The sequence below is a fragment of the Balaenoptera physalus genome, assembly GCF_965194825.1.
Source record: "Balaenoptera physalus genome assembly, chromosome: 3".
In the NCBI taxonomy this organism is placed as follows: domain Eukaryota; kingdom Metazoa; phylum Chordata; class Mammalia; order Artiodactyla; family Balaenopteridae; genus Balaenoptera; species Balaenoptera physalus.
The window spans coordinates 4449315-4472604 of record NC_138890.1 but is presented as its reverse complement, the minus strand read 5'-3'; the positions used below and the strand labels follow the sequence as shown (position 1 = coordinate 4472604).

Genomic DNA, 23290 nt, shown 5'->3' with positions numbered 1-23290 from the left:
CAGCAAGTGATACCCTAAGACTGACGACGACGCCCTCTGTCCACAGCGCCCCTCATCAAGTGGCATTTCTCCTTAGTCTGGCGTCCGAGCCAGATCCTGCGGGGGGATACCTTTCCCACCCCCGGCACCCGACGGCGTTCTCCCGAGCACCAAGGCCCAGGGCTAACCCCGACCCGTCAGCGAGCCCAAACCCACCCCGCCCCCTCCCCGACGGCTCCGCGTTCCCAATGCGCCCCCTAGCGGCCCCCAAGCTGACTCAGGGGCGGGACTGTGGCGAGGTGGGCGGGGCTGGACCCGCCATGGCCCCGCCCCGCCCCGGCCTAGTTACTGAGAAACACCGGCCGCGCAGCCCGGCCCTCGGCCCGCAGCACTTAGGCTCCTGCCCGCAGGGTCCCCGCCGCCGCCCGCGTTCCTGGGGCCGGGAGCTCTGGCTCTCACTCCCGCCGCCTGATTTCTTGGGGCCTCCTCACTCTGACTCAGGCCGTCTGCATTCCTCTGATTCCAGCAGCCTGGGGGTTTGTAAGGGCATTAGGTCTTCCTAAGACCCCACCCCCACCCCAAAACACACACACCCCCGCCAGCGGCCTGTGCAACTTGCACTACTACGCAGTGTACGTGGTGACGGGACACTCAGGCAGCATCACCGGCTGTAAGAGGGCTCATGCGGGTGTGGGTCGCGCTGGATGTGCGAGCAGGGTGTAGCCCGATTGTGAGTTTGTGGGTGGGTGAGTGGAGGCATGAGGGTGAGCGTGTGTCAAAGCGGCGGCGCTGCGGCTGCCCCGTCACGGTCCAGGATGGAAAGAACAGGGGTCCGTGCTCGCCTCTCCGTGCCTCGTTTACCCATCTGTAACAGGGGGTATTAGCAGTAGATCCTACTAGGGCTGCAGTAAGGATCAGATGAGTTAAGTATGAGTAACCATGCCCGCTGGAGGTGAGCAATGCCCAAGCGTCTGTCACTACTGGTGACGCTAAGGACTCACTGTCAGTGACACGCACACCCTGGCCTGAAGGGAAGGCTGAGGCACTGGTGGCCATTCACGCACAGACCCCCAAACCTTGTTCTAGGCAGGGTCACACCCAGCACCATCCTCGTTCTCACGCATACCCGGACACCCTTCTGAGAACAGCGCCATCCCTACACACACACACACACACACACACACACACACACACACACACACACAGTTCCCTGTAGAGACACAGACACACGCTTAGCAGCCCACTGGCCCTCAGAGCAGCTCCAGGGGCGACTCCAGGGGACAGGGTAGGATTGCTCCTGCACACGTGTACACTCGGCGGATCGTTACACACACACACACACACGCTTTTCACACAAAACCCTCTGACACTCACACTCAACCCCGAGCGCCGGGTGCCCACCCCACAGCCATACACGCACAGGAGTCGAGGAGACCCTGCTGCTATGCACACTCGGGCGCACACGTACATGCTGGGCTGGTCCGGGAAGCACAGCCCCCCTGCATACACGTAGCCAGACCAGGAGCCCACCCCCACCCCGGCCAGCCATCATTAAGCTGTCACCAGCTGCCCCTTGGCCGTCTCTGCTTGCCCACACCTCCCCGGCTGGGCTGGGGGCCATGGGGGAGGGGGCGTGCAGACACATGGGGTGCAGGACACACACATGTGCCCACCATGTGGATGCTCGTAAAACGGTTGCCCTGGTAACGGCGACTTGAAAGACTCGGTTCTTCCTCTGGGGTGGGCAGGGGCAGGGGCGTAGGGGCGGGGCCCAGGGGGGGCGAGTAGGACCCATGCCCGCCTTCCACCATGGGGAGACCCGGTCATACTCCGGCCTGGGAGGAGACCCCTCCACACTCAGGGACACACACATTGACCCAGTCACACACGGAGAAGGCCCCCCATCACACTCAGGCCCACAGAGACCCTGCCTCGCTCGGGGCCGGCCCCACGTGATCACACCAGACACAGGTGTGATGCCCTCGCACACCAGTGTGTCACCTCATACAACCGAGCACCCCGGCCACTCTCTGTAGCCAACCACAGGCTTTGTCACCCTGTCACACTGGCTGACTCACATGGTAGCGGGAACTGGGGCACACACGGGCACGCCCACCCTTGGCCCCCACCCCACTCAAGGAGCCGTCTGGGCCCAGCTGCCCGGGAGGCTGAGGGGATTCAGGGGCTGGTTCTATTTGCAGGAAACACGGGTATTTACAATGCTTTATTTTTAAACCTTCCTTGTTCCAGACTGGGGCTGCTGTGGGGCAGGGTGGGTGGAACTCAGCCTTGAACCTCCCACGCTGAAAGTGCAGCCCGGGCCAGGGACTGTGGTCTCCCCAGTGCACGGATGGTGGGGAAGAAGCTCAGCCAAGAGCAGGGGCACCCAAGGGCCTGTGGCCCCTGGGGCTGATTTGAGCCTGCTGGCCCCAAGGTCAAGGCTGAGGCAGAGGTGGGACAGTGCAGGGGCAGCCGGAACCCAGGCCCCGCCACTTGCCCGCCCCCTCCACCCCAGTGTTTGCCGGGAAATTAGTTCCGCTCCTTCACTGCCTCCTCACCACCCCCAGGTAGCTCCAGGCAACGCCTCCCCTTCCCCAGTGTGCTTGGAGCCCAGGTGGCAGTTATGAAACCCGAGTGTCAGAGAGGTCAAGACACTGGCCCAAGGTCACACAGTAAGGTGGAGGTTCAAATCTGGGGCTGGATGACTCCAGAACGTTCAGCCATGGCCCCCAGCTGCTCCTCCACCTCTGTCCCCTGGGGGCTGGCCCCCTGCCCTCCCCTGATGGTCACTGCTCCCCATGGGGAGTGTTCTGTTCATGGGTGGAGGCCTAGGTGGAGGTTTTGGGAGGCCAGCAGCCGTTGGCCAAGACGTGGACTTGGCTGGTGGAGAAGTTTCCATCTTAGCGCCAGGAGCTGGTCCAGGCCCTGCAGGCCCAGGGCTGCACCTCGGGGACCTCTCCAGGGAGCAGCCCCGTGGGGGTGGAAGTGGCCCGGCACCCTCTGTGTCCTCTGTCCCTCCAGCTGCCCCCCAGCCAGAGCATCCCCCCACAATAAGCGTTACTCCATCCCCCAGCGCTGGTGGCTGAGCTTGCTGATCCTCAGTTTCCCCATCTGTGAAATGGTTCCTATGTTTGTTCTGTGCCCAGTGCAGACCCGCGGCTGTGGGAAGTGAGTGTTGTCTTCCCATGGAGACATGAGGGGGATCGCCCAGGGTCACTGGGCCAGCTCAGCACAGGGCTGCTGATTATCAGCCAAGAGGCTCCCTGAAACCAGGTTTCGGGGCTCTTGATTTGACAAAGTTATCCTCACCAAGAGCTGGATGATGCTGAGGGCCGAGAGAGGCCTCAGCCCCTACAGGGAGCACAGCTGGACACCCACTCCTGGCCGGGGGTCAGAGCAAGGGCCGCGGGGACCAGGGAAGGAGCCGGCCCGACTGGCTGGAATGGGGCCCACGAGGCCTTGTGGGTGGCAGGAAGGAGCTGGCTTGTTCCAGAAGAGGATGGGAAAAGCAAGGCCGGCAGCCATCCCCACAGGGCCATTTGCAGCCGCAGGTCACAGATCGAGGGCCCTGTCCCTGGGGGCCCACGTCGGCAAGGCGGGAAAGCCATCAGGCCTGGGGGCAGAGGGGAGGGGAGGTGGGTGGGGTGGGCCTTGGGGTTGGGGGACACCTGAGAGGTGCGGCCCGGGCTGAAGACCTTATGTGAGCTTACAGACACCACCCCCCCCACAGAAGCCACAAACGTGTGGACACTATGTGTGTATCCACGCACACACATACAATAGACACACAGACACACGCTCACAGACTCTTAAATACGCACATCGACACGCAGACACACAATTACGCACACAGATGTCCCCCAAAGTCAATCATACTCTGCAAATGCGTATACACCATCACACACACTCACACGGACACACATAGTACACACGCACACACTCATGCGTATGGCAGCCCCAGCCCCTGAGGCTCACAGGCGCCACATACATCCCAGCACCCTGGCTCTAGCCACCCGCCAGCCTGGCCCTGCCTTCTCTCGTCCTTGGCCCGGGCTGCCCTAATCCTGGTCTCGTGTCCTGAAGCCAGAAGATAAGGGGCAGCTGCAGCCCCAGATAAAGGAGGCGCAGCCACAAATCCGGGGCGGCCCTGGCGGCAACGGGCAAAGAGCCCAGGCTGCACCTGCCCTGTGCTTCCTCCCCTATCTGGCCTGGTTGAGAGGGACAGAGAGAGGGCAGGGGAGACAGAGACATGGAGGGTGAGAGAGACAGAGGGGGGAGATGCCTGGGGTGGGGGCAGCAGAGAAATGGAGACAGATGCAGAGAGAAAGATGGAGAGAGACAATACACTGGGGAAAGAGAAATGCAGAGAAAGATATGAGATAGACACACAGAGAGAAGGAAATACAGAAAGAGACCCAAAAAAACTGAGACAGAGACAGGAAGAATAAAAGAAAGGGACAGAGGCAGGGGAGCCCCAGTGACTGGGCTGAGTGCCAGTGGTACCTTCCCAAGGCTCTGCCCCACCCCCTCCTGGGTGCCTCAGTCTCTCCACCTGCTCGGGGCCCCAGCGCGACCTGCCTCCCTCCTGCTTCCTCAGATCAGCCAAGGTCAGGCATTGGTACGACTCACGCCTGGTTCAGAGTTGGCGGGGAACATCTTTCTCATTGTCCCCACGCTCTCCAGGCTGACACCTGGGAAGTCCTCAGCTTCCTGCCAAATCCTCAGTGAAGGTGGGACCCCCCACCCAGCAGGTCCTGCCCCCATGCCTCAGTTTCCCTAGCTGTGACAAGATGCATTCACTCAGCAAGTGTTCACTGAGCACCTGCTGTGTGCCAGGCCTGGTGCTGCATGGTGGCAACACAGAGTGACTGGAGCAGACCTGACTCCCACCAGCCCTGGGCTCATAGTTTAATGGGGAAGATCCTCAACGCATCCCTTTTCCAGAGAAGGAGAAGTTGAGAACAGAACGGTGAGTGGAATAAGCAAGGTGACTGGGTGCAGGGAATAGTGTTCCTGGGAGAGGGAACAGCATGTGCAAAGGCTGGGAGGTAAGACTGGCTCATGGGAGGTCTGGAATGAACTTGGTGCTTGAGTTTAGGGAGGGAGGAGGTGAAGAGGGATGAAGCTGGGGAAGGCAGCAGGGGCTGGATTATGCAGGAAACTTGGGGCTGTGGTACAGGGCTGGGGCAGTAGGGAGCCATGGAAGGATTGGGAGCCGGGGAGGGCCATGGTCAGATCTGTGTTTTAGAAAGAGCTGTGGGAGGCTGGACTGTTGGGGGCAGGATGGGAGATTGAGGCCTGGAAGGGGTGTCGGTGGGAGAGGGGATAGACTAGAGAGAGACCCTGGAGAGAAAGCAGGGAGGACATGGGGACTGACAGGCTGTTGGGAGAGAGACAGGCGGGGAGGCTGATGCCCAGGTCTCTGGCTAGGCGGTGGGGCAGCCCCTGGGCCAGGGACCTCTGCAGCCCGTGGATTCAGGTAGCGTTGGGATGAATACCTGTTCCCTCCACGTAAGATCAGAGAGAGGAATAACAGAGTTAATACATGAAAAGACCTTAGAACAGAGCCTGGCATACAGTAAGTGCTCAAAAATTGTCTAGCTACTGGTAAATGATTAATATTACACCATTATAATAACATAATAAATAATAACAATTAACAGGAATTCCCTGGCAGTCCAGTGGTCAGGACTTGGCACTTTCACTGCTAGGGCCTCAGGTTCAATCCCTGGTTGGGAAACTAAGATTCCGCAAGCCGCGCAGTGCAGCCAAAAAAAAAGCAAGCAATTAATAGTGTGTCACTTATATTAATACCGTAGTTATTAACGGCCAGTCCACAGTCTCCCTTTCTCCCCCTCCCCACAGGAAGCGTTCCAGGATTGCCTTACACAGAGAAGGCAGGTCATCACAGGGCAGAGCCAGGGAGCCCTAGGAGGGCTCTCCTTGGAGGCTGAGGTTCAGAGGGGAGGCTCATTCCTGAGGTTGCTCTCTGTGGGCCTCGGTTTCCCCACCTGAACAACTGTCTCCCCAGAGTGGTCTGGGTGCCCGTGGGATGATGTCAGGGAGACGATGGTAGATCCTCAGGAGGCAATGGGACGGGCACCTCAGGAAGAAGCGAGCTCTCATCTCTGGAGGTGGGTAAGGGGGGCTGAGTCTCCCAAGGACCGCTGTGGTTGCTTCCAGAGTCCCCGACTCCACTGTTTTATTCCCAGATTGTCCTATAGAGGGCGGCCGAGGCCAGAGATGGAAGACAAGCTGCTCCCCACCCCCATTCCATTTTCTCCCAGGTCTCAGAAAAGCTGGTGCTGAGCCTGTTGTGGGCTCAGGCAAATCCCTTCCCTCCTCAGGCCTCAGTTTCTCCATCTGTCACTCAAGGAACACAGTCCCTGCCTCACTTCCTGCTCAGGGAAAGCTCTGTCAAGTTTAGCAGTGAAATGCAGGGGGGAGCTAAGGGATTGGTTATTCCCATTCTGCACTGTGTTCATGTAATTCAAGGCAAATAATAGTAATAAAGAAAAAAAAAGAAAAAAATTTTTAAAAAAAGTAATAAAGTAACAGTAACAACAGTAGTCATTAACATTTGTTGATTGTTATTTATTGAATCCTTACTTTCTAAAAGAGATATTTCTATCAGCCCCATTTTTCTGATGAGGAGACTGAGGCACAGAGAAGTTAAAGGACAAGGTTCTGGACTTTCCTGGTGGAGCAGTGGTTAGGAATCTGCCTGCCAATGCAGGAGACATGGGTTTGATGCCTGGTCCGGGAAGATCCCACATGCCGCGGAGCAACTAAGCCCGTGCGCCACAACTACTGAGCCTGCGCTGTAGCACCCTCGAGCCACAACTACTGAGCCCACGTGCCACAACTACTGAAGCCCATGTGCCTAAAGCCCGTGCTCCGCAACAAGAGAAGCCACCGCAATGAGAAGCCTGTGCACCGCAAGGAAGGGTAGCTCCCGCTCGCCACAACTAGAGAAAGCCCGCACGCAGCAAAGAAGACCCAACGCAGCCAAAAATAAATAAATTTTTAAAATAAATAAATAAATAAAATTTTAAAAAGGACAATGTTCTGGGACTTCCCTGGTGGTCCAGACTCCGAGCTCCCAATGCAGGGGGCCCAGGTTCGATCCCTGGTCAGGGAACTAGATCCCTCATACATGCTGCAACTAAGAAGTCTGCATGCCACAACTAAGAAGTCCATGCCACAACTAAAAGATCCGGCATGCCGCAACGAAGATCCCTCATGTGGCAACTAAGACCCGGCGCAGCCAAAAATAAGTAAATAAATATTAAAAAAAAAAAAAAAAAAGAAAGGACAACGTTCCCAGATGGTAAGTGGAAGTTCTGGGATTCGAAACTGGCAGGCTGAGTCCAGAGCCCTGAGGTCCCTGTACTGCATCAAGGCTCTTTCAGCAACAGGGAGCTTTAGGAGGGTGCAACAGGGCATGGTGGGGACTGTGGAAAATGAGGACTAGATTCTGCCGTCCTTGGCTGTTTGCCCTCCCACTTCCCTCGGGGTAAAATCCCAAGTTCTCCCAAAGGCCCACAAGGCCCTGCAAGACCTACCCCCTTCACCTCCCTGCCCTCACCTCCTCCCTCTTTCCCCCTCCCTCACTCAGCAGCAACCACACAGGGCTCACTGTTTCTCCAACACACCAGGCACGGTCCTGCCTCAGGGCCTTTGCACTGGCTGTTCCCTCAAAGTGGAACACTTTTTCCTCCGATATCCCTATTTCTCTCCTTCACTTCTTTCGAAAATACTCAAATTGTTACCTTCTCAGTGAAGAAGCTTTGCCTGACCATTCTATTAAGAACTGCAACCACCAAAAATGGCTTTCCCACTTCCCCTTCCCTGCTTCATTACTGTCCGACATACAGTATACCTTACTTATGTATTATGTTCATTGTCTTCACCACTCCTATCTCAGCTTTTAAAGACAAGGATTTTTTAGTCTGTTTTATTCACTACTGTATCCCTGGCATCTAGGACAGCATCTAGCACACAGGCACTCGACGAGTTATTTGTTGAATGAATGCCCTAAATAAAAGTAGTAGTATTTAAACAATTAAAAACCCCAGCAGGAAATCAAAACACTTCTGTGGGCCGATTGTGGCCGCCGGGAAGCCAGGTTCAGAGCCCCAAGTGGGTTATTGAACATTTCCGGTTCCCGCAAAGGGCTCAGAGGTATATACGGGACCCGAGGCCCCACCCCCTGTTAGGCTCCGCCCAACTGCGTCGACGCGCATACAATGGCGTCACTTGGAGCGACCCGGGCATGCGCATTTCACCAGTAGACCGGGGAAGACACACGCGTGACCCGGAAGGCCTTGCCGCAACACTCCAAAGCGGGCGTGAGGGGGGCCGATGGCGGAGGGAGCGGTGGAAGCCCCAGCAGAGAGTGGTGGTGGTGGCGACCCAGGAGCCATCGAGCCGGAACGGGGAGTAGCGTCCATTAAACTTCAGTGAGTCGCTGGGTCGGGGGAGCAGTTCACGGGGCCTTCCCGGTACCCGTAGCGCGGCCCGATAGGCGCATGCCGGGAGCTGGGGCAGCGGCCCAGCGCGGGAAGCTCGCAGGCTCTTCTGTTTGGGCCCTTCCTCCGCTCGCAGGGTCAGCGAGCACCCGGGGTCGCGCACGTTGGGGACTGTCACATGTGCGAAAGACACCGCGGTCCATGCTGGGGTGGGCGGGGTTTGAGGCGGAGGCCGCAGTGCGTGCTGGGGAGTGTAGTCCCAGCTTATGGCGGTAACAGCGCAAGTGCACCTCAGGCCAGCCGCAGTTACAGGCAGGGAATTGTGTCTGAAGTGAGTGCCAGGGGGCATGCTGGGGCTTGTAGGGCTGAAGGGCATGCTAGGAAATGTGGCGGCTCTGGACCCGTTGTAAGGCACGCGGGAACATGTAGTTTCCTTTAGCCTAACATAGCCGGGGACGTTCACACCTCACACCTGTACTTCATCAGTCTGAGCACTGGGGACCCAGGAACAAAATACGTCCTCCCTGGGATTTCCCTGGTGGTCCAGTGGTAAAGAATCCGCCTTCCGATGTAGGGGACGCGGGCTCCATCCCTGTTGGAGGAACTAAGATCCCACTTGCTGGGGGGCAACTAAGCCTGCGCGCCACAACCACTGAGCTCGTGTGCTGCAAACTGCAGAGCCCATGCGCCCTGGAGTCCGCGCGACACAACTAGAGAAAGAGAAAACCCGCAGGCCACAACTAGAGAGAAGCCTGCGCGCCACAATGAAGACCACGCGTGCAGAAACTAAGACCCGGCGCAGCCAAAAAATAATAAAGAAAATAAACAAAATAGGTCCTCCCTGTGGCCTTGAGGTGCTCCTAGGCTGGCAACTGGCTAGTTCTAAGTAGTGAGCACCCCATCAGTAGAAGCATGTAAGCAGGGACAAGTGTTCTCAGTCCCTTTCCCCAGCGTTCATTGAATCTGAGCTCAGGGGAGGAACTTCTTCCACAAGCCCTCCTTTCCCCTGCCCCTCTGCTGGCAGATACCTAACCACCAAGGAGCACTTCCACGAATTCCTGGAAGCCAAAGGGCAGGAGAAGCCCAGCCAGGAAACCGAGGCTGGAGACCCTGCTGGCAATGACCTGGCTGAGCCTGAGGCCAAGCGGATCCGGCTGGAGGATGGGCAGACGGAGGACAGGCAGACAGAGGAGGCTGTTGAGCCTCGGGAGCAGCCACAGGCTCAGAAGAGGGCCCGGGGTCAGAACAAGTGCCGGCCCCATGTGAAGCCCACCCACTATGACAAGAACAGGCTCTGCCCCTCCCTGGTCCAGGTGAGTGTCACTGTCACCAGAAAGTCCCAGAGGCCTTGAGTGTGAGCCTCTCTACCCCCCGCTCAATCTTCATGACGTTATGATGTAAGTATCGTTATTGTTCCCGTCTTCCAGGTGAAGAAACTGAGGCTTGGTGAGGTTACTGACTTGTCTGCGGACACAGTCAGGAGGGGAGAGAGTTGAGGTTCAAACCCAGGCTGCCTGGCTGCCTCAGCAGCTCCCTGTCCTCCCTCATTGCCTCCCTGTTTCCCTGCAGGAATCTGCCGCTAAGTGTTTCTATGGCGACCGCTGCCGCTTCCTGCACGACGTGGGCCGCTACCTGGAGACCAAGCCAGCTGACCTGGGCCCCCACTGTGTGCTCTTTGAGACCTTCGGCAGGTGCCCTTATGGTGTGACTTGCCGCTTTGCCGGGGCCCATCTGGGGCCCGAGGGCCAGAATCTGGTGAAGGAGGGGTTGGTCCAGGCCCCGCCCGTCCGCAATGGCCTGGACAAGGTCCTGCAGCAGCAACTGCGAAAGCGCAAGATCCACTTCAAGCGTGCAGAGCAGGCACTGCGCCAGCTGAGCAAGGGCCAGCTGCCAGGCCCCACTCCCGAAGCCACTGTCCCCGAGGTCATGGAGGCTGAGGGTGCCCCAGGGCAGGACAACTGTGACGCCCAGCAGGCCCCCCAGGGGCCGGGCACCGTTGCCCCTCCCAGTGGCCCTTTAAGGACCTGCGGGCCCCTGACAGATGAGGATGTAGTCAGGTTGCAGCCCTGTGAGAAGAAGCGGGTACGTGTCATGGGCTTCCTGCAGAGGACACTAGCAATGTTGGGGGCAGATAGAGCTGGACACTCACTCCCAGCTCTGGAGGGTCCGGGCTGTGGCAGAGGCGGGCAGTGGGAAAGGCTTCCTGGAAGAGAGGGCATTGGGACTGGGGTTTTGACGGTTGAGTAGAAGTCTCTAGTGGAGGAGAACATGGAGAAAAGAACATTCCTGGTGGAGCGATTGGTTGGCCTGTGCAGAGGCACGGAGGTGAAAAGGAGCCAGGCTAATTGGGGCAGGACAAAGCGTGTGGGGCAAAGACTGGGGATGCTTGAGGCTTGAGAGGCCTTGAAAGCCAGGTTGGAGTGTGGAGGTTCATTGTGCATTTTCTTTCCCACCAGCTGGACATCAGTGGCAAACTGTACCTTGCCCCCCTCACCACGGTAGGACCCACAGTGAGGTGGGCCGGGAGCTGGCAGCGTGGTCATCCCAGCAGTGCCCACTGCCTCCCCGCCCTGGGGGCTTGGGGCTTGGGCGGGTGTCTGGGGTCCCTGCCTGCTGTGCCCTCACATGTGAATCTGTCCCCTGCTGTCGCCAGTGCGGGAACCTGCCCTTCCGGCGGGTCTGTAAGCGCTTTGGGGCGGATGTGACGTGCGGGGAGATGGCTGTGTGCATCAACCTGCTGCAGGGCCAGACGTCTGAGTGGGCCCTGCTCAAACGCCACCCCTGCGAGGATGTCTTTGGTGTCCAGGTCGGTGCAGCCCCGAGGGAGGGCGGGAGCGAGGGAAGAGGGGCTCTCAGCTGCCATGTTTCAGAGCCAGGTTCAGGTCCGGGTTCTCCTGGCTCACCTCCCAGACCCCCTGCCTCAGCCACAGGCCAGGTGCCAGCCTGACGCACCTCCAGTAGCTGCTGGCCTTGGCACAGGGCCAGTCAGGGAGGGCCCCTCACCCACTGCCTGGCCACCCGCCACAGCTTGAGGGCGCCTTCCCCGACACCATGACCAAGTGTGCCGAGCTGCTGAACCGCACCATCGAGGTGGATTTCGTGGACATCAACGTCGGCTGCCCCATCGACCTCGTGTACAAGAAGGTACCAGCTGCTCAACCCTGGCGCCCCACGAAGGGCAGAATGTGGGTGGGCGGAGTCCCTGGGGAACCTGTGTGGGCCTCTGGGCCTCGCTTTCCCCATCTGTACAGTGAGGACAGCAGGGGAGTGTCGGGCCCAGCCAGGGTCTCGCGTTCCCAAGCCTGAGCCGCCCGTCTCTCCCAGGGCGGGGGCTGCGCCCTCATGAACCGCTCAGCCAAGTTCCAGCAGATCGTCCGCGGCATGAACCAGGTACAGCCCGAGACACCCTCCACCGCCGCCATCCCCCGCGGCCTGACCCCGCGCCCCACCAACCACACCCGTCCCCACAGGTGCTGGACGTGCCGCTGACCGTGAAGCTCCGCACGGGTGTCCACGAGCGCGTGAATCTGGCCCACCGGCTGCTGCCCGAGCTGCGGGACTGGGGGGCCGCGCTGGTCACGGTGGGTCTCGGGGCACAGCGGGTGTTGGGACCCCCGAGGCGCATCCCTTTCTAACCATTCCTCCCTTCCTGCTCCTCCCTCCTGGTTTTTGGCTCTCCCTCCATCTCTGTCTCCGTCTGTCTGTCTGTCTTTCTCTCTCTCTCTCTCTCAGTCTGTCTCTCCCGGGCTCTCTGGGTCTCTTTCTCTCTCTCTTTCTCTGTCTGATTCTCCGCCCCCCGCCCCTCCCTCCCTCCCTCCCTACCTGGCTGCCTCCCCTCCAGCTGCACGGCCGCTCGCGGGAGCAGCGCTACACCAAGCTGGCCGACTGGCGGTACATCGAGCAGTGCGTGACAGCAGCCAGCCCCATGCCCCTTTTCGGTGGGTCCCCTGCCACCAGAGGCCACGCACCGGGGCCCACCCGTCACCTGGGCCCCCTCCTGCCCCAATGGGGAATGCTGCTGGGCTGACAAGAACTCCCGAAGCCCCGGCATCCCCGCCTGCACGCAGCTCCCTGAGGCCCCAGTCTCTGTCCCTCAGGAAACGGGGACATCTTGTCGTACGAGGACGCCAACCGCGCCATGCAGACTGGCGTCGCTGGGATCATGATCGCCCGGTAAGTGTGCCCGGGGCGGGGATACAAAGAAGCAGCCGGGGCTGCCCGAGCGCCCAGCCTGCAGCTCGGGGAAGGTGAGGGCGCGTCTGAGTTTGTCCCCAACGCCGGTGCCCCCAGCCCGCCTGCCTACCCCCTGCTCTGTTATTCCCCGGGCAGGGAGATGTCAGAGGTGGCTGCTTATGGGGACGGGGGAGACTGGAAATTTCTGTAGCTGTGGGCTCAGGGCTTGGAACCCTTGGGCTTTGAAGGTTGTGTGAGCATGGCCAGGAGGTTGGTGACCATGGGTTTAGGGGCTGGGGTTCCGCCACCGGCCTGCTGACCACCGCCCGCCCCCAGCGGCGCCCTGCTCAAGCCGTGGCTGTTCACGGAGATCAAGGAGCAGCGGCATTGGGACATCTCGTCGTCTGAGCGCCTGGACATCCTGCGGGACTTCGCACACTACGGCCTGGAGCACTGGGGCTCAGACACACAGGGCGTGGAGAAGACGCGCCGCTTCCTCCTTGAGTGGCTCTCCTTCCTGTGCAGGTGGGATCGGGGTGGTGGGGCGGGGTGTCTTGGGGAGGCCTGGCCCAACCCCCTCCCCGGCGCCCCCGTCCGCAGGTACGTGCCCGTGGGCCTGCTGGAGCGGCTTCCGCAGAGGATCAACGAGCGGCCGCCCTACTACCTGGGCCGCGACTACCTGGAGACGCTCATGGCCAGCCAGAAGGCGGCCGACTGGATCCGCATCAGGTACCTGGGAACCGCCGAGGCCCTGGGAGATAGGGCACCGGGGAGCCAGTGGGTGTGGGGCTAGCTGGGCTGGGGGCCGCCCCGCCCCAGGCCTAACCCTGCTCCCGTCCTCCTCACCCTGCTCCCGTCCTCCTCACAGTGAGATGCTGCTGGGACCCGTGCCGCCCAATTTCGTCTTCCTGCCCAAGCACAAGGCCAACGCCTACAAGTAGCCGCAGGGGTGGGCGGGGGTGTCTGAGCGGCCAGCGGGCTCCCCAAGGAATGAGAAGGCAATAAACTTTATTCTTTTAAAACCCAGGCCCTTTTGTGACCCTGAGGCTGTCTCATGCCCCACCCTCCATCCCCCCCAGCTTTCCCCCACCATCCCCATCCCCACAGTTCCCTCCTTCCTCACTCATTCACCAGCCCCATGCTGGCCACTGCTGGTGCCCAAAGGCCTTGACCACAGACAAGCCACCAGAGCTCATGAGATGGGGCCTTGGCCTGTGTGGGTGTGGATCAGGGCGGGCTGCCTGGAGGAAGGGGCCTCGGAGCTGTCAGGCAGGCATTGCTGGCAGAGGCGGAAGCCGGCAGACCGGGCCCAGTGTCCACCATGCTCTCTGTGACGCCCATCTCTGGCTGCCTTGGTTTCCCCATCTGCCCCTGCCCGCCCCGCCCCCCCCACCATTACCCGGAACCCTGACCAGTGGGTGGGCCGCAGCCTGGAATCCGTTGCCTGGAGTAACCGGAGAAACAGAACTCCGCAGGACTCTGAGCCTCTTCTCCGGGTGGGCCGCTTGTGCTCCCACCTACTGCCCTCCTGGCCTGCCCAGCCAGGCCCCCGCCTCCCCATGCAGCACCCCAAACCCTTCTACGCACCCGCCGCTCCCCAAGAAGGCTTCAGTCCCCGGAGCCTGGACGCCACCGAAGGGCCCGGCAGCCAGCCTGCTCCCGCCTGCACAGAACCTCTTCCCACTGTGGGTACGAGGGTGGGGGGCACCCATCGGGGCAGGGACCAGGGCTCTGCCTGCCAGCCTCAGGACCCCACCCAGCTGCCTGTTTTTGTCCACAGGTTCTTCCAACATGTATCACCCCCCAGCCCTGGAGAAAGAGGTGTTTCCAGCTCCTCCAGCAGGTACCGGCCTCGCACCAACCCTTGATGACCGGGGTGTGGGCAGGGGCATCCTGCTCCTACCCCTGACCCTAGATGGCTCCCTCCTCCGAAGGCAAGGCCCTAGTCCCTGTCCCCCAAAGTGACCCGTGGACCAAGGTCTGTGTCCCTCATCCCCTAGATGAGGCTCTGAAGGCAAAGCCTATGTCTCTTGTTCCCCAAACAGGTCTCCCAAAGCCAGGCCTGTGTCCCCGGCCCCCCAGATGGGCCCTCAAAGCAAGGCCTGGGGCCCCTGACCTCTAGAGAGGTCCCCAAAGGCAAAGCCTATGTCCCTGTTCCCCAGATGGACCCCAAAGTTGGTCCGTGTTCTCCATGCCCCAGACGTGCCCCATGGTTTGGACCCCATCCACCCCAGGTGGGTCCCAGAACTGCCCCTCTCAGGGCCGCCCTCCCTGGCCACAGGTTTCCAGATGGCGCCCTGCGGGTGCTTCTTTGACCCCCGCGTCTACCGAATTGAGTGGACCACCTCCGACTTCGGCCAGTCGTCCCTGTACAACCTGGCCGCCGGGGGCCCCGCCTCGCCGGGCACCTACTTCCTGGAGGCCCAGCACTGCCTCAAGGCCCCGGTGCCGCCCCCGCCGCCTCCACTGTTCACCCACTACCAGCCGCCCCCCGTGGGGCCCCGGTACCTCATGCCCTGCTTCCTGCCCGAGGGGCCCGGGGCTGAGGCCCCGGGCTTCGTGGGGGACGGAGGGCCCCCCGCCTTCGCGGAGCTGCCCCCTCCCTTGATCAAGCAAGGCCTGGCGCCCCCGCTGTCCCCCAAGGAGAGCAAGCGGCCTCCGCTGCTCATCACGCTGCCCCCTGGCGCCTATGGCCCTCTCAAGGGCCGCCTGACCCAGCTGGATGGGCCCGGCGAGCCCTTGACCTTCCCCTTCAAGGAGCTGCCCCCCGGCGCTGGGCCCGGCCCGCTGTACCCACCGGACCCCACCGAGCCCAAGGCGGCCCCGCTGGGGGCAGGCGAGGCCAGGACCCCTGAGGTGGCCAGGGCCTTCATGCCGCCCAAGAAGGTGATGCTCGAGGACGCGATGAAGCTCTTTGACTGCCTGCCGAGCGGCGCCGAGACCGCCGGGGCCCCGTGCAAGCCCCCTGGGCCCGCCCTGCCCGACACCGGGGGCGGCGGGGACGACTCGTCCAGCGACATCCGCTCGCTGCACCTGCCCGACGAACTGCTGTCCGTCGACTACAGCGTGCCCGAGATCCTGGATACCGTGTCCGACGTGGACTACTTTTTCAACTTCAAGGCGCTGGACGAGGAGCCGCCGCCCGGCCCGGGGGGGCCCCCCACCGCCAAGCCCTCTGGCAAGAGGAAGGCCGGCAACTCGACTGCCAGGAAGGGGAGGCAGGGCCGCAAGGGCAAGCAGGCTGCGGTCCCCACCAGCGCCACCCCCTTGAGGCCCAGGTAGGACCTGGGAGCCACCCCCCATTAAAGCGGATTTGAGCTGTTTGCGCAGTGTCCGGTCGGTGGCATTCGGGGGCTGTGGGCTGTCCCCTCGCCCGCCCTGTCGTCCAGCGGGCCCCGGGCCACGTGGTGAGGCCCCTCGGGACCCTGGCGCCTTTCGGGTGCCGGGCTTCCAGAGTAGAGTTGGGGAGCCCTAGACTTGGGGTTCGGGACAATCCCTCATCATCTCCTAGCCCCAGAAAATCCAAGTCAGCCGGCAGGGATGGGGGGCTGCTGGGAGGTGGGATTTCACCTCCATGTTTGATGGGGAAAGTCAAGTCTGCCCAGAGATGGGCGGGAACTTGCCTGGAGACACAGCAGCAAGTGGGGTGGGGGCTGGGGAGAGGCCTGCGGGCTGGGCTCGGCCTCAGCCCAGCTGGAGGGGCGGGTGTCGCCGATGGTGAATGGGAAGGCCCCCGCTCATGTGCACGCGGAGAGCTGGGGGGCCTGGGGTGCAGAGGCAAGTGCTGGGTGGAGGTCTGAGAGTGGGGTCAGGGCAGGCATGTGGGAGACGGTGTCCACCTGGCACACGGGTGACCCAAACCGGCATGCACGTGATGGGGCGTGCAGAGTGCACCTGCAGCCCAGCTGAGGGCCAGAGGCCAGGGTGGGCGTGCCCGTCCCAGGATGGGCGTGCCCGTCCCAGGATGGGCATCCAGCCAGGCCCTGGGTGCTGTGTCCCCCCATCGGGCCCAGCCACACCTGGGTTCTGCTTCCCAGGGGGCAGGCAGAGGGCGGGGTGGGGCGGTTTGGGAGCTTCAGTGCTCACACCTGTTCCCTCCGGCCCCAGCTCCTCCCTTTCCAGTCCACGAAGCTCCCTTCCCCCCGTATCCTGGGCCAGGCTCGCGTCTGCCTTTCCTCCCCCCCCCCGCCCCGTATCCTGGGCCAGGCTCGCGTCTGCCTTTCGCTTCTGGAGAGCCCGGGGCAGCTGCTGGCCGCACCCTCCCCTGAAATACTCAAGATGACTCTGAAGGGGGTGAGTCGGTTTCCCAGTGACACGTAAGGAGGTAAGGAGAGATGGAGCTCCGCTTCCCTGCCAGAGGAAGGACCCTCCTGCCCCAGGCCCTGGTCTGGGTCTCGGGGACCTTCCCTGCTGGTCTCTGCTGGGGAACCCCGGGGGCTTGACTAGGATCCAGGAGGTGGCTGGGTGTGGGCAGTGGGTCTTGGCTGCTGGCACCACGCCTTGAGCCTATGGGTTCCAGGGCTCAGGGAGACAGAGGTGACCAGCCAGTCTGGGCTGTACCGGGATCATCGCCTGTCTGTGTTGTGAACAGGATGCAGGCCTGGAGGAACCAGGAGCTCCCTTCCCTTGCTTCCCTCTGAGCCTGCTGTGCCTGCAGCCGTGCTAAGGGTATTTTCCAGACAAATATGAAGTGCCCCCAAGAAGGGAAGGCCCTGGCAAACAAAGCGGATGCGATAGGATGGGCTTGGTTTTCTTTAAGATTAATGCAGGCCGAGGGTCGTGAAACGAGTGTCACCTGACAGCCTAACCCGTCCCCTCCAGAGAGGCGTGGAAGGTGGGCCAGGCAGCCCCCGGAGGTGGGGGTGAGGTGACTGGCCACTGCAGTGGGTGTGGGAGTGGAGGTTTTTAACGACTGGGTGGAGACCGTACTGGGCAAATTTTTTTTGTTGTTGTTGGCCGAGCCACTTGCGGGATCGTAGTTCCCGACCAGGGATTGAACCCAGGCCCCAGGAGTGAAAGCACAGAGTCCTACCATGGGACCGCCAGGGAATTCCCTGTATTAGGCAGTTTAAATGACCGTGGGATGTGTTCTTTTAACCTAAGAGTGATCAGAAAAGTTATTGAGAAAATTTTCACTAGAATGAGACAGCTGTCCCGTGCCACCTGGGGTTTGAATGAAGTGTTGGAGAGGGAAGCTCTGAACAGATGGGTAGACTGATCAAACGTACATATACACGTATGTGTACATGGTATGCACGCCTATATGTGTATTCATATGTGCATGTACATATCTGTACACATGCATATATTCGTGTACACATGTGCATGGGCATGCATGTTATCTACACGTATGTATGCACAATGAGCTTATGCATATATACATGCGCACACGTGTATGTGTACACATTATACACGTGCTCCTATGTGACATATACACATCACCCACACATGCATACACACGTGTACATGAACGTGTATTATAGACATATGCATACACGTATGTAGATTGCAGGTATACATGGGCATGTATGTACACATTATCCACACATAGGCAATATGCATGTACATGTATACACACAGGCACATACATGCACATTATCTACACACGTGTGTGCCTTATGTATCTACGTTATATACATGTATGTATACATACCTCTGCATATATGTATACACATGCATGTGTGCTCATCATCTGTATGCATATGTATGCATAACACAGGTACGTGTAAAATATGTGCTATGCTTCCATATTTTATTCGTGGACATCACGAAACACACCTACACGTGTTCATCTGTGTATATGTCAGGGCTTATCAGCAGAGGTGGACCCACCCCCTGTCCCCGTCTTCTGCAGCCCCCGCCCTTTTCCTTGGGTCTCGTGTTTCTCTAACAGAACACGTCAAGTGTCCGATGCATCTCTGGGGCTTGCCGATTGATGATCCCACCACATGCCTGTGCGGGCTCGTTTCACCAAAAGCTCCTGTTCGCTAGGACTTGGGCTGCCCACCTTCTCACTGTTAACAACCCACGTAGGTGCTGTAGTTCAAAGGGACTCTGGTGCCAGAATGTTGAGGGAAGCAGGGGGGTGTAGAAAAACCACAAAACATGAGTGATACCCACTGCCACCGGCTATTTTACCGAACGCTTTATTTCAAGACAACTCTGCCCCCTCCCTGCCACCCTGCCACCCCACCTCCACCCCCGAGGCGTGCTCAGCACCTGGCCCAGACACACGCACAAGACTTCCTGCATCTCCTGCGCAGACTGACCCAGAAACCCTTGACCCTGAGGCCCTGCTCAGTGTACAGCAGCTTGGGGATCATGTAGGCCAGCCATACGGACAGCAGGGTGGCGCCCGTGAGCAGGATGATGGTGATCTCAGGCGGGAAGATGGGCAGTGGGAAGGCCCCGTAGACGTAGACGCTGAAGGTGGTCTCCAGGTGACAGTAACTGCGAGGGGCGGGCAGGGAGAGGCCGTGGGGCACTGCCTTTGGGGACCTCACCCTTCACCCCAGCAAACTGGTTTTTTTTTTTTTTTGGCCACGCTGCTCAGCTTGCGGGATCTTAGTTCCCTGACCGAGGATCGACCCCAGGTCCTCGGCAGTGAAAGCACGGAGCCTAACCACTGGACCTCCAGGGAATTCCCCCAGCAAACGTTTTAAAACTCAACGGAGACAAGAGCTGGGCCTGGAGCATTGACTCCGGGCCCTGAGTTCCATTTATATCCACTTAACTTCTATCCTTTATAAATCTGCTGTCGTCTGTGTATTGTGTTGGCCAAAAAGTTCGTTTGGGTTTTTCCGTAACATCTTACATATTTTAGCAGATGTCATATTTTTCCCCAGGACCCCTGTGGTCCCCTGCTTTGGGGACAAGGGATCCCCCCTCCATGCCCAGGCTCAGTCTGGGGGGCAGGCAGAAGAGACCAACAAAGCACTCATCACAGTGGATGCGGATTGGGGGGCGTGATGGGGGCCACAAGCATCCCTGAGGTGGCTGCGAGCAGGTGGGGATGGCAGGATGGAGGGAAGGGCACCCAGGTAAGGGGGGGATGTCGCTGGGGGCTCTGCTGGAGGCAAGGTGAAGGGAGGGGAGGGGATGAGCCTTGCAGGTAGACCCCCTCTCTCCCCTGGGCATCCCCACCCCGGTGCCTTCCGCCTGGCGTCCCAGGGCTGGTCCAGGGTCTGGGGCCTTTAGGGAAGGCAGGGTCTCCCCGCGCTTTTGGGGGTGGACTTTGTGTCCGTCTGGAAGGGATAGGTGATGGGGGAGCGGGGAAGAATGCCGCCCATATTCTCCCTCCCAGTGGGAGACGTTCGTGATCTGAACCAGCACAGTGGGTGGTGAGTAGTAGCAGCCAGCTCCTGGGGCCAGGTTGGGGTGGCCTGTAATGAGTGTCAGTTTCCGTGGTGTCAGTACTCCAGCTGCCGGCGGGAAGCCCACCGGCTTGCAGAATCCCTGAATATCTAATGATCAGTGTTTGGGGGCCAGTCTGCACCGGCTCCTGCACCCCCCTCCCCATTAGACATGGCATGAGGGTGACTCTGGTCCCTGAGGGCAGGGGCAGGGCTGCTGGTCATTGCTGTTCCCCCGGCACCCAGCATGGCCTTTGAATGAGGATTTATTTAGCAAGTGAACAAATGTCATCCTAGGGGGTGACATCCTAGGGGAGAAAAGTGGGTCCCCCTCATGTGTGCAACCTGCCCCCAGAGAGCCAGCTGTTCCCCCAGAGGCCCCTGGCACAGGGCGACTCACCTGTAGTATGGATCCACGATGGAAATGAAGAAGATGTAGATGCCGTTTCTTTGGTCGAAAACGACCTTGTTCTCTGTCGGGCCTCCCAAGATGTGATACGGGACTTCGGGCCATCTCAAGGGTGCGTTGTTGTTAGGGTCGTGGCAGCTCACATAATTCTGGGGAGGAGGACAGAGACATGCCTGCTGGCCCCGGGGGCCGGGGAGGACGGTGCCAGCCCACAGGTGCCACCACTGCGCACACGGCCCCATTGGTGCCACCACCCACCAGCACCCATGGGTGTGAGTCCGGGACCAAGTGCCCGCTGGGCAGGCCAGCCGATTTGTGACTCTGTGGAACCTTCTTCCCACCCTTCTCCTTCTGCGCCTGCCCCAGCTTTGGGGGCTGCAGGCATAACAGCTCTGCTCGCCAGGGTCCCTTGCAGCTGTGAGTCTTGGTATGAAATTAGCTGCTGCTGATGGCATGTGCCCTTGGTGTTATGGGCTGAGTTGAGTCCCTCCCCCAGGTCATATGTCAGAGTCCCTAACCCCCAGGACCTCAGGTGGTGACCTTATTTGGAGATGGGGTCTTTACAGGGGATCAAGTTAACATGAGGTCACTAGAGTGGGCCTGATCCAGTATGGCTGGTGTCCTTAGAATAAGGGGAAATTTAGACACAGAGACAACATGCACAGGGACAAGGCCATGGGAAGATGAAGCAAGAGATTGGGGCGATGCATCTACAAGCCAAGGAATGCAAAGATGGCCAGCAAATCACCAGAAACTAGGCCAGAGGCCTGGGACAGATTCTCCCTCATGGACTCAGAAGGAACCAGCCCTACTGACACCTCTTTCTCGGACTTTTGGCCTCCAGAACTGGGAGAGGATAAATTTCTGGTGTTTAACCCATCTGGTTTGTGGTCCTTTTGTTACAAAGCCCTAGCTAACTAACACACCTGGGGAACCTGAAGGTGGAAGTGAGACAGAGCCACCAGGGCTTCTCGGGAAGCGGTCGTGGGTGCCCAGAGGTGGTCAGGTGGCAGCTGTGGCTTCTCCACCCTGCCTTCAGATCCCGAGGTGTCACATAAAGGGGGATATGTCCTTGAACTCAACTGTTTGCCCTTCACCGGTGCATCATGCTGCCTCCCTGAGCTAAGCACATACTAAGGGTCTCGCCTACACTTTGATCTTCTGCACTATTTGCCTGTGGACCCAGAAGGGAGGGTGGGGCTAGGCTTGTAAACAAGAGAAGAGATGGAAATTCCAAAAGCAAAAGTGTAAAAATAACAGTGGGTCCAACGTTACGAGAAATAAGGAACTCGGGACTTCCCTGGCGGTCCAGTGGTTAAGACTCCACGCTTCCACTGCAGGGGGGCATGGGTTCGATTCCTGGTCAGGGAACTAAGATCCTGCATGCCCCATGGTGCAGCCAAAAAAAAAGAAAAGAATTAAGGAACTAATTTTGCATGGCAAAGTAAGCAAAAACCGAAAGACAAAAGAGGCAAACTGGGGGAACTAATTGCAAATTACATCGCAAATAAAAGCTTAATCTCATGGATCTATAAAGAGCTCTTAAAAATTAAGAGAAGCCCAAAATCCTGATAAGAACGTGGGCACAGAGCATGAACACACAATCCACAGAACAAAGAGGTGAAAATGACCCTCACACAGGAAAAGATGCTAAACCTGGTCCACAGTAGAAGAAAGGCGCCTAAAAGAACCACATCAAGCAATCGTGTCCTCAGACAGCACACCTAGCTGGTGGGGCCGGGTGGATCAGGTGAGCCCACACGTTGCAGGGGGAGGTGCCGAGGGACAACCCCGATGGAGGCAGAGTTGGCGGACATCTAGCATAAGTGCAAATGCATTTTGCCTTTCGCCCAGCTATCCTTTCCCCAGAAATTTCCCTGAAAACACACAGCCCCATGCTATGAAGGAACTAACCACTGGACCGCCAGGGAATTCCCCCCACACCCCCAAGCAACTTTAAAATGAGGAAGCTCTTCATTTCCCCTTCTTGTGTGTACACAGCTCTCTCCATCAAGAGGTAGCATCTGGGCAGAAACCCAAACGTGCTTTCAACAATGTTCTGGGCCCAGGAGCCCGATGGCCACATGGAGAACCACGCTCCTAACAGAAGCCTTGTACACGGGTGAGAAGACCTTAATGCCCCTGCAGGGGTGGCCTCAGCCAACGCCATGTGGGGCACAGGAACTGCCCACCTGAGCCACGGATTTGTGAGGAACAGTAAATCCCACTGAATTTGGGGATGATTTGTTTTGTAGCGTTGGGTAATGGAAAGAGCTGTCCTGTGTACTGCTATTGAGAAAGTTCAAACGTTGTCAGAATCAAAAAGCAAACGTGTCCACGGTGTGGATGGCCACCTGGATGGGCGTCGTTTATCCCCAGGCCCTGCTCCCAGGGCCATGGGAATGGATGGAGGGCAAACACCTGACTCCAGCTGTGCCAGGCCACCTGGCCCTCCTTGGATGCAACAACAGCAACAATACTTCCTCTCGGTTGTTGATGGTTCCCCAGGTGCCTGGAGCCCTGCGGTCCCCCACGGAGCCCCTGCCTCTTCACGTCCCCCCCCGGCACAGTCCTCCCGCTGCTCTGGCCCCTCCTCTTGGCCTCTTTGGCAGACACATCCTTAAGTTACCACCCAAACACGGAAGACTTCCAAACCCATGCCAGCCCTGACTTGTCTCCCTATGTTTTGCTGGCCACTGGGCTCCTCCACTCAGTGGCACCTTGAATTTAGCAGGTGCAGAGTGAAGCTGTGTGTGTTTCCCTCCACCGCTCGCTTCATCCCTGAGCCAGTATCTGCCCAGGTGCTCAGGCTGGAAACTGGGGGGCCCTGCTTGACGCTAGCCTCCTCTTCCTCCGACATCCAGTCCATCACCAGGTCCTGTTTTTCGCGCCCCGGCCTCGCACTG

At 59.4% G+C, this 23290-nt stretch overlaps 4 protein-coding genes and 1 long non-coding RNA gene across 11 annotated transcripts in view; 4 read left to right on the top strand and 1 right to left on the bottom strand.

Moving 5' to 3' along the window:
* NDUFA11 (NADH:ubiquinone oxidoreductase subunit A11) overlaps positions 1–7003 on the top strand; it is a 57966-nt gene extending 50963 nt beyond the window's left edge. Inside the window, exons 4-5 of one of the 3 annotated variants that reach the window (XR_014261848.1) lie at positions 4816–4948; positions 6614–7003. Coding sequence is in view for 1 of the 3 variants with exons in the window: in XM_082455213.1 (XP_082311339.1) it covers positions 4816–4847 (32 nt within the window). In the remaining 2 variants the exon portion in view is untranslated. Of the gene's footprint in view, positions 1–4815 lie in introns of all 3 variants that reach the window. The other 2 variants (XR_014261849.1, XM_082455213.1) reach the window with 2 other exon arrangements.
* Positions 7004–7660: 657 nt separating this feature from the next.
* Positions 7661–14308, top strand: DUS3L (dihydrouridine synthase 3 like). 5 transcript variants are annotated; one of them, XR_014261846.1, is made up of 13 exons: positions 7671–8441; positions 9475–9763; positions 10020–10532; positions 10907–10948; positions 11104–11256; positions 11478–11594; positions 11775–11840; positions 11921–12031; positions 12292–12388; positions 12548–12623; positions 12960–13352; positions 13492–13621; positions 14189–14308. XR_014261846.1 is itself a non-coding variant. In XM_082455180.1 (13 exons), the coding sequence occupies exons 1-13, from the start codon at positions 8344–8346 to the stop codon at positions 13562–13564; spliced, it is 1953 nt and encodes a 650-aa protein (XP_082311306.1). In that variant the 5' UTR covers positions 7683–8343; the 3' UTR covers positions 13565–13649. The 5 variants fall into 5 exon arrangements, 3 of the variants coding, with proteins under 3 accessions (XP_082311307.1, XP_082311305.1, XP_082311306.1); XM_082455180.1 differs by lacking the exon at positions 14189–14308 and having other exon boundaries at positions 7683–8441; positions 12960–13148; positions 13224–13352; positions 13492–13649; XR_014261847.1 differs by lacking the exons at positions 13492–13621; positions 14189–14308 and having other exon boundaries at positions 7663–8441; positions 12183–12388; positions 12960–13148; positions 13224–13352.
* On the top strand, positions 14046–15946 carry PRR22 (proline rich 22). Its single transcript, XM_082455199.1, has 3 exons — positions 14046–14312; positions 14404–14466; positions 14905–15946. The coding sequence occupies exons 1-3, from the start codon at positions 14183–14185 to the stop codon at positions 15903–15905; spliced, it is 1194 nt and encodes a 397-aa protein (XP_082311325.1). The 5' UTR covers positions 14046–14182; the 3' UTR covers positions 15906–15946.
* Positions 15947–18579: 2633 nt separating this feature from the next.
* Positions 18580–19389, top strand: LOC309656652. The gene is made up of 2 exons (XR_014261470.1): positions 18580–18652; positions 18887–19389. It is a non-coding gene; the product is annotated as an uncharacterized lncRNA (long non-coding RNA).
* The window catches only part of CATSPERD (cation channel sperm associated auxiliary subunit delta), a 42986-nt gene continuing 38342 nt past the window's right edge, over positions 18647–23290 (bottom strand). The window contains exons 21-22 of the mRNA XM_082453312.1: positions 20376–20533; positions 18647–19073 (exon numbers count right to left, since the gene is read on the bottom strand). Coding sequence (XP_082309438.1) covers positions 18836–19073; positions 20376–20533 — 396 coding nt within the window. The 3' untranslated portion in view covers positions 18647–18835. The remainder of the gene's footprint in view (positions 19074–20375; positions 20534–23290) is intronic.